Source organism: Pyrus communis, chromosome 15 (genome assembly GCF_041283825.1).
Source record: "Pyrus communis isolate YQ-2024b chromosome 15, ASM4128382v1, whole genome shotgun sequence".
NCBI lineage: Eukaryota > Viridiplantae > Streptophyta > Magnoliopsida > Rosales > Rosaceae > Pyrus > Pyrus communis.
Genome location: NC_142579.1, coordinates 16,764,875 through 16,775,269, shown reverse-complemented (window position 1 = coordinate 16,775,269; position 10,395 = coordinate 16,764,875). Strand labels below are relative to the sequence as shown.

Genomic DNA, 10,395 nt, shown 5'->3' with positions numbered 1-10,395 from the left:
ACGTGTCGCCTCTAGAATTTTTGGGATTATTTTAGGCTCCACAATACGCCAATGATTTAAAATCCCACTACTTAGTACTACGGTTTAGTGATATTCCTCTTCACTTATAAGTGAGAGGTCTTAGGTTCAATTCTCACCAAAGGTGAAGTTGAACCACATTATTATGGCAAACCCATTATAAGGCTTCGCCCACTCCCCTAACCTCCTTAGTATAGATACTATCATTTATTTAAAAAAAAAAATTAAAATCCAAATTTTAGAAAATTCATAAATGAAAAGCAAACCATAAAATAAAGAGGTTTTATGATAAATGATTTTTTTTTTTTTTATCAACTCATCAGTTTGGTCTTCCATATTTTATACTCATCTTTATAGTCTCATGTATATTGCTTCACTCATCAATGTAGACCTTACCATCCAATTTCATTAAAAGAATTATTAAGTGTGGCAGCCACAAGACCTATTACATTATGCCACATGGATAATTTTAACATTTAAAATTAAAGAAAAAAACCTCATTTAAGTTTTTTTAAAACTATTCAAACTAAAAAAAAGTAAGACAATTAAAGGAAGACTTTGAAAGCGATCACTAACTATCAATGTTATCTGACAGAAACTTTTGTGGTTTTTAGTTTTTGCTCGAAGTCCCTTTTATTAATGTATTAATGTATTTCTAGGTAGGTTATTATATTTTAAAATTAAAAGTTAAATTTTTAGTTGTTTCTATTAATGAGATTTTAAATAAAACTCAAAAATTATGGGAGAAAAATATAAAAGGATAAATTATACTCTCTAATATATACATATATATATATATATATAACATGGGTATATTAATCAAAACTAACTAAAAAATTATTGTACCAGAACATGGGTACATTTTTCAAATACACAAAATTAAAAAGATATTAGGCTTAATAACATTATTAAATTTCTTCTATTATATCTGATATGGATACATTCTCAAATCAATGAAATAGAATGTACCCATATTCTCCGTGCCTCGCAAGAAGGTTATGTCCGAGAAAGTCGGAGTAAAAGTTTTCGACCAATTGGTGTGAAACCCTACAGTGCGACGGCGCGGCATTGGCTTACTGCAAAGGTTACCAAATTGATGGTTGTGGAAGCGGTTTGCGGTGCAACAGCAATGCAGTACAGAGATTGGTGGTGTGCCCTAGTTTGTGCAAAAGGGCGGTGGTGTGGGTTTTGCGACTTGGGCGAAGACAGGACTGTATAATATGGAAGGTTTGGCGCTGAAGTTTGGGAGCAGTCTCTCCTTGTCGGAGAAGGAGAAAGGCGGGATTAAGATCGGGAAGAAGGATATGGAAGGTGCATTGATAGGGTTTCATCACAGCATCATTGCGGAGGTTTTTTTAGTGAAACCTCTCAATGGTAATGCTTTTATTAACCAGTTTACGAGTCTGTGGAGAGGAAGGGAGGGCATTTCCATTAGGGCTCTGGGTGGGGCATGCTTCATGGCTCAGTTTGTGGGACAGCGGGACATGTATCGTGTGTTAGAGGTGGATAAGCCATGTTATTCGAGGATGATCTGGTGTTAGTTGTTGATGGGGCTAAGCATGGGCGTTGGACTGATCCATTACACCTGGTAACGATGTGGGTTTAGTTGCATAATGTTCCGCCGCTTAATATGACATAAGTCGTCACCAGGACAATCGGCAGTGTGCTTGGTGTAGTTGTTAAGATGGATAAAGATGATGGTAGGGATTGTATTGGGAGGTTCCTACGTGTGAAAATTATTTTTGATGTCAGGGAGCCACTTATGTGATGAACAAACGTTGAATTCCCTGATGATGAAACAGTGTGGGTGGATTTTCGGTATAAGGGGCTCCTTAGCTATTGTCTTATTTGTGGTAAGATGGGCCATGTCACTCGATGGTGTAAAGAGGAAAGACTAGGGGAGGAAGCCTCAGAGGTTGAAACGGAGAATTTGGTTGCATTCAAAGGCCTCGATGCGGAATTTGCCTAAGGGTGAGAGGAGATGGTCAGTGGGGACAAAGAGGGAGGAGTGGGTTGTCCTCTTCATCTACTGGGCGACGTTATGGTAATTCACATAAGGGTGACTTACGGGGCAGACGTGTGCTTAAGGCGGAAGAAAATGAGAGACAAAGGTTAGAGGGGAGAAAGCCCTTGATGCTGGACTCATTAGTCCAGGAAGGATTGTTGCACCTAGTGTGGGGTCAGTAGAGTTGATGAGTCATCCGGATGAGGTCGAGGATAATGGCCGGAATCTTAAAGGGATGCAACAAAGTAGGGCTATTGATTTAAATATGTCGCTCATGGAAATGGTTGATGAGGTGCCTATTCAGGTACCGAGAAGGTCCAATGTCGAGAGGAATGTGGGCAAGTATTTGTATCTCAGGACTCGAACCTGTTTAATCTCCTACCCATCATTGAAGTTGTATCGAAGGAAATGACGAAGAGGAATCGGGATGATGATAGGGATGATTTGGCAATGTTAGAGGATGGTTTGGTTCATGGGCATAAGATACAAAGGTCTATTGTGGACCATGCAGAGGCCACTTGCGAGGGGTCTCCGCGATCGTCATGAAACTTATATGCTGGAACTGTCAGGCTATTGGGGGGGACCTGACTGTTGCTGATCTTGTTAAGCAGAATCGACTCTATTCTCCTGAGGTAGTGGCTTTATTAAAAATTAAGAATAATAGTAGGAGGTACCTTTACTTAAAGTGTGGGCTCGGCATGTCGTGTATGCATGCTATTGAGCCGAGGGGGATTGCTGGTGGTATGTGTGTTTTTTGGAAAGATGCGAAGGATGTGGTATTGGTAAAATATGGTTAGTTTTTTATTGAAGTTCTAATTGACGATGGGGTGAGGCAGCTTTGTTAGCGCTTGGTGGTTGTCTAAGCGAGCACGGAAGAACGCAAAAGGGCACAACAATTTGAGGTGTTAATGACACGGTTAGCATGCTTTCCGGAGCCGTGCTTGATAATGGGGGATTTTAATGACTTACTATTAAAATCAGAGAAGGTTAGGGGGAATGGAAGGATTGCTTCAAGCATGCGAGCTTTTCATTCTTTTGTGGCTCAAGCGAGGTTATTAGATTTGGGTTTTGAAGGATACCCGTATACATGGTGGAATAGACGGGATGATGGTTTCATTCAGGAAAGATTGGATCGTGCACTGGCCAATCATGATTGGATTCAAGGGTACCAGCAAGCTGTTGTGAAACATGTGGTGTTGAAGGGATCGAATCATGCTATGTTAGTTTTATCTACAGAGGTGGACCAACCTAGGCGTATGAAACGCTTTATGTATGACCCACAGTGGAACATGGACCCAAAATATGGTGAGGTTGTACATGCATGCTAGAAGGATGTTCACAGTGGAACCCATGCACTTAACATCTTGCATAATCTTTTTAGGGTTAGGAAGGGTCTAATGATGTGGCGGAAAAAAAAAAGGGGCAGAATGACCAAAAGGAGATATATCGCTTGCAGGAAGTTTTTCGTGAGGTGTATCAAAACTGATGTTTGATGGTCTTCGGATTCGAGGTTTGGAAGAGGAACTGTCACGGGCAATTAAAAGGGAAGAGATTTATTGGCATACGAAGTCTCGAGTGCAATGGTTACGAGAAGGGGATAAAAACACTCGGCTTTTTCATGCTCAAACTTTGTAAAGGAGAAGGCGGAACACCATTCAGGGACTAGAAGAAGAGGATGGGACATGGTGTATGGATATGAACCGAATCCATGGTATTGCCATTGAGTACTTTACAGCTCTATTCACTACGGATAGCCCAACGAAGTTTTTGGAGATCCTACAGTGTGTGATGACTAGGGTGGGTGAAAGGGACAATACCTTATTGATTGCCCCAGTGGCCGATATGGAGATTGAAACGACTATTTATCAAATGCACCCAACAAAATCACCGGGTCCGGATGGTTTCAATGCGGGTTTTTATCATCACCATTGGGAGACAGTTGGGGGAGTTGTTATTGGTATGGTAAAATCCTTTTTTAGCTAGGGAAAAATGTTAAAGAACTTGAATCATACTAATATTGTGCTTATTGCTAAAGTGGCTCACCCTACGAAGATGCCCAATTTTTGGCTGATTTCTCTTTGTAATGTGGTGTATAAAATAACTTTAAAGTTCTAACGAATAGACTGAAAAGAGTTCTCCCAAAAGTCATTAGTCTAAATCAATCAACATTTGTGGCGGGAAGGCAAATATCTGATAATATCTTAGTTGTGCATGAACTTCTACATTTTATGCAACATGAGAATGATGAGGGTCTTGATTTTATGGCAATGAAATTAGATATGGCAAAAGCTTACGATCGGGTTGAATGGTCCTTTTTGGATGCTATGTTGCATAAGTTGTGTTTTGAAGATTTGTTCTGCCATTGGGTGATGGAGTGTGTTCAAATTGTCTCTTACAGTGTGGTTATGAATGGAGAGACAACAGGTTTTATAAAGCCTTCAAGGGAAATTTGGCAAGGCGATCCATTATCACATTTTCTCTTCCTTATATGTGCTGAAGGCTTTTCATCTTTAATCCATAATGAAGAGAGGTTGGGACGCATTCGAGGTATGTCAGTAAATGCTTCTGCCAAGCCTCTATCACATGTGTTTTTTTGTAGATGACTCAGTTTTATTTTGCCAAGTTACGGAGATTGAGGCTTATAGTGTTAAACTGCTGCTCCAATGATATGTTGAGGGGTCCAGACAATTCATTAATCTGGATAAAAGTTTGGTACACTTTAGTGTGGGATGTTCGAAAGGGCTGAAAGCTTAGTTGTCGCAGATATAGGGGATTAGGCACCAGGAAGGGTTTGGGAAGTATTTGGGTATTCAAGCTGACTTTGGAGCTTCGAAGAAAAAGGTGTTCGAAGAAGTACGGAATAAACTGGATGAAAGAATCAATGGTTGGACGAAACTGTTTTTGTCGATAGCCGGTAAGGTGGTGCTTATTATGAGTGTTGCGGCGGCTTTATCGATTTACACCATGTCATGTTTCCAGTTGCCTATTCAATTGGCAAAGGAAATTGAACAAATTATAGCAAGATTCTGGTGGAGGGATCAGAAGAAGAAAAAGGGTGTCCATTGGCTTGCTTGGAAAAGAATGGCGCATAGGAAGACTGATGGAGGTCTTGGCATTAAAGAAATTATTGATTTTAATTTAGCAATGTTGGCTAAGGTGGGATGGTCTTGCTTTGTAATCCGGAGTCGCTTTTGGCTAAAATTCTTAAAGCTAAGTATTACCCTTATTCGTCATTCCTTGAAGCACCAGTGGGATGAGGAACTTCATGGGGGTGGAAAGGAATTCTTCAAGGGAGGAAAGTATTGAAGTCTGGTATACGATGGCGGGTTGGCGATGGAAGAAGTATTCAAGTAATTGAGGATCCTTGGTTGCCCATATCGAGAACTTTCCGACCTATTTCAATACATCCGGAGATGCCTATGCTAGTTGGTGATATGGTGGCTAGTGGAGGTACATGGAAACGTGAGGTCATTCGGAGGTGTTTTAATGCCGATGTAGCACAAATCATCTTGAGCATGCCGTTGAGTCAATTTGGGTGTCCTGATTGTATCATGCGCATTATACTCGAAATGGAGTCTATTCGGTGAAATTAGGATATTTGGTAGCCTAGGAGATGAACAGGAATGGAGAACTTGGACGGAAAAGGGTTGGGCAATCTAGTAAGTGTGATAATATGGACTCGGTATAAAGGGCGATTTGGAGTTTGAAGGTTCCTCCCAAGCTCCGCCATTTTATATGGAGAGGATGTCGGAATATACTTGTTGTCCGTACTAACCTACAACGGAGAGGGGTTGGTCTGAATACGTGTTGCCCATTCTATGATCGTGAGGAGGAAACACAGGTACATATTTTCTTCAAGGTTTGGTTCTCCGATACAATTAGATGTGAACATGGTGGTTGGAGATGATTTTGTGCAATGTTGGAATTAGTTGTGTGCGAAATATGGTAAGATGGAGGAGGCTTGTGCGCTTATGTGTTGGGTGGTGTGTGGTTTATGGAGAATGTGGAAATTTCGTAATAGTGTGGTGTTTGAGAAGACAGTGGTAGAACCCAACATTGCAATACGTTTACTCCGACAACAATAGGAGGAGATTATGGGATGTGATGGGGATTTGTTTCTGGGCATCTTCGGCGAGGGATGATTGTGAATGGGTGGGTGAAGCCACCGTTTAGGACATTAAAAATAAATTGTGATGGAGCCTGGTGTAATCATACTGGAGTGGGAGGATATGGGTGGGTAGCGAGTGATTTTGCAGGTATATTCAAAGGTGCAGCGGGTGTGGGAAAGGTTCTATGTGGTTCGAACATCTTGGCAGAAGCGGAAACTCTTAGGCTGGCTATCATGGCTTCTATGGAAAGGGGATTTCACACTGTTCTTGTGGATATGCTTTTGGGTAAGCTGCAACCGAAGGCAACTATGGAAGCTATTTTGTGGGATATTAATTCTATTAAGCAACAATTTTGTTCTATTGAGTTTATTTACACTCCGCGTGCCTGTAATGAGGCTGTGCATCTTGTAGCATCTTATGTCACACGTGTGGGGGTTGTGCATTCGTGGGATGTGTTTGAGCCTGAGTGGTTATTTAACACTCTAGCTTCTGATGTAAACATTTCAATTTCTATTTAATAATATCTACTCTTTGACAAAAAAAAATAAAAAATAAAAAAAATAAAAAGAAATAGAATGTACCCATATAAGCTTAAAAATGGATTAAAAAAAAGTTCCATGGATTTTATATAAAAAATGGTTACATATTGTATGTTTTACATAACAAAGTTGTATATGTAAGAATGGGTACATTTAAGATTAGAAAAAAAATTGAAAAATTATGTAAATGGGTACATTTAAGATTAAAAAAAAAATTAATGGGTATGAACTTATTCTAATTTATTTATTTATTTTAGAAATGTTTTTTAATTGAAAATTAATTAGGAGTTTAATAAGGGTGTGAGTGTTAAAACCCTCAAATAATTACTAATTTTTATTTAAAAAAATATGTAATTGACATGTAAATTCTTTAATACATTAATGTTGGAATTTCGATCAAAATTTAAAAATTGATAAGGTATCAATCAATGAACATTAATAATTAGAGAAAATAAACATCAATAATTCAAAACCGAACACTAATTTTTCCATAATTAAATGCAAAACTAAATTAAAAATTAAAGCCAGCACCACTACCGCCCACCTCTGACTCTACGGCACCGTCCAGCCTCCCTTTACGATTTCCCCCACCACCACAGGCTATAGCACCCACCCACAGAAGCAGTCAGTTTCACTCTCTCTCTACCAGAATCCACCACCATCCCCAAATGTCCCCTTACCTCCCGCACCCTACATCTCTCTGCTCTCTTCCTTGCCCCACCACCCCACCATCACCTCCCACCAAACCACTAGACTAATCAATTACCCACCCAGATTTCCCCATTCACCCGGGCTCTCGCACTCTGTTTTATTTTCTTTGGCTATTATTTGATTTACTCCTTCCCTTTTTGTTTAGTTTGCCTATGTGTGTTTAACAAATGCGTCGCACAAGCATTATGACATAAAGCAACAAAATTAATGCTAAGTGAGATAAGAGATAAATAAAAAAATTAATGAGTTTGAAATATGAAAAACCGAACAGATGAGTTGATAAAAAAAGAATGATGATTTGCAATTAAAAAAAAAAAAAAAAAAAAACCCATAAAGTAAGAGACAAAAACAAAAGAGAAAGAGATGGCGCATTAGTTATGCTAACGTGGAGTTTTTGTACTCAGTGGTCTCCATCAACGGCCCAGATTCACTCTCACGCTTTCCCCATCTCATTTATCTTCCTTCCCCCCTTCATATCTCTCTCTCTCTCTCTCTCTCTCTCTCTCTCTCTCTCTCTCTGAGCTGAAGAAACATTCGGAAGAAAATTACATCATTTGAGAAATGCTGTTAGGGAAGCGCCCACGCCCTCCAATCAGGAGAACAACAAGCATGACTGGGATTACCGTCGATATGAGCGACGTGCAAGGCCAGGAACCGACTGATGAACTCCAAAACCCCCCCGCCATGAACGATGTGCATGCAGTTGCAGTTGCAGCGACGGTGGTGGACGCACAAGGACCGGCTCCTGTGATTAATAATAATTATTATTATGATGTTGAAAAGATGAACATGAATAACTTAGGGTACCATGAAGAGCACCGTTTCTTGGCCATGCTATCACCCAGAAACAACCACACAAGGAGGAACTCCGCTTCTCATGATGTTATGGAGACCGCTCACTTCCTTCGCACGTGTGGCCTCTGCAAACGCCAACTCGCTTCAGGCCGTGACATCTATATGTATAGGTAATAATATTAATCCTAGCTAAAATTCCATCTTATAATATTAGTTTAGTTTAATTTCACCCTTGTTGGAATTATTTGTCATATTTTCTTTCCATTATTCTTCTGTTTTTCTTTGATTTTTGGATTTTCAGTCTCTTCCTTTTTGTTTTCTTTTGGGATCTCAAGAGGGTACTGTCAGATTTCCAGTCATAGAAAGTATATCAGGAAGCTATTATTGACATCCGAAAAAATTATCATGGACTAATATTTTGGAGATGTTAGAACTACACCAATTTTATTGTTGGGGTTTTATTAAATGATGAGGAAAATTGGATTTTGAAAGCCCCGTGGTGCGGGTGGGTAGAATAATAGGTAAAGAATTCGAGATTTTCCAATGTTAAAAACAAGGAATATTACATACACTCGTTCATTATTCAATTTCTGATAGTTGACTTGAAAATTTTGTGCAGGGGAGACGCAGCGTTTTGTAGTCTAGAATGTAGAGAGCAACAGATGAAGCAGGATGAGAGAAAAGAGAAGTGTAAAGCTGCGTCCTCAAAGATAGAGGACCGCCATGCGGCATCACGATCCACCTCCAAGGCCTCCTCCGGCAAGGGTCAGACCGTGGCGGCTGCCTGATCAAACAAAGCAAGCCGAAGGGATGAAGATAATCCATCATTTTCCTCAATTGCGTGCCCCCATGGACGTTGTTTACATAATAGTACTACCGCAGGTTTGTGTTGCTGCTAGGCTGCTAGCTGATGTATGTATGGTTATGTAAAATTAATTGTAAAAAAGGTCTATGGGTGCATTTGTTTTACGGATCATGCAACTGGACTTTGGCCAATGCTTTATAATATTGCAATTTTCTTAGATTTTCTCACTTGTGAGCCTTATAATAAGCTTCTACATTATATTTGGTTTTACGAGCGATATATTTCTTTCCAATGTTGTATTCCGAATTCAGTCTAAAAAAGGCTATCAATAAAAATGAAACACTAATAATTCAACATTATTTCCTACTCTATAACAAGCAAACGTCACCACGTACAGGTAGTGAACACTGGATAAGTGTAGCTAGCACCACAGCCACAATGACAAGTTCTTATGATGAACGAATGGAATATACCAAATTTTACCAAAGCAATGGAAGGCTGGATGTGGGACAAATGATCTAATAGTCGCAAAACCGACGATCAAGGTATACTATACTCTGGTGCATATGCATGGTTGTCATAGCATTTAAGTATATGCAACAAGTTAATTTGGTAAAGTTGAGCACTATTATAAGATTTTTACTCTAAATGGTAGGTTTTCCTTGAATTCCGGTTTTTATATTTTCTGCAATTGGGTTGTAGGATTGCTTTCTAATGTCGAAGCCAAGGACCCATCCTTTCCTCTCCCCAACCTCAATTATTACCCATATAAATGAGTTGCAAAAGACTTTTTTGTGAATGTTTAGACCTTCTAGGCTTCTCTATATACATTTGCATACACACACATTGTTCTAAAAATTCCCACTTAGTGCTACCTAGACCTTGTCTAGGTACTAGATGGTTGATCACTACCCCGATTAATCCTTAGGTGTTTGAAAATTAAGAAAGGGCACATAGACCTGCTTAGGCGGCCGCCTAGCTCGCCCAGACCTATCTAGACACCTTATTAGGTTGCAACTCTAACATAGACAGAAAATTAATAACTTTTATTTTGCATTTTGCTTCTTCAATAAATTGTAAGTAACTTGTTAAATACTTAGATGAACACACATTATATGTTTTGTGCCTCATGTTGTCATTATGTCCTAATACTTTATAATCTATATGTTATCCTATTTTGCAATTTATGTATCTCAATGAAATTATGTAGTTTTTAAGTATAAACAGACACTTATTTACACAATACTAAATAAATTTATTTGAACCCACCTAATCTCCTGCCTAGGCACTTGACCTCAATCTGCTGCTCAACTAACGCCTAACGTCTTTTGAAATCTTGCATATACACGTACAATGGACAGTCAACAAACTTAAAGTTTGCAGACGTCATTTTTTGAGGATGTTTACACTTTA

General features: G+C 39.2%; 1 protein-coding gene across 1 annotated transcript; it reads left to right on the top strand.

Annotated features, from left to right (window-relative positions):
• Positions 1 to 7,876: 7,876 nt before the first annotated feature.
• On the top strand, positions 7,877 to 9,209 carry LOC137749274 (FCS-Like Zinc finger 6). Its single transcript, XM_068489380.2, has 2 exons — positions 7,877 to 8,347; positions 8,797 to 9,209. The coding sequence occupies exons 1-2, from the start codon at positions 7,944 to 7,946 to the stop codon at positions 8,963 to 8,965; spliced, it is 573 nt and encodes a 190-aa protein (XP_068345481.2). The 5' UTR covers positions 7,877 to 7,943; the 3' UTR covers positions 8,966 to 9,209.
• Positions 9,210 to 10,395: the final 1,186 nt, after the last annotated feature.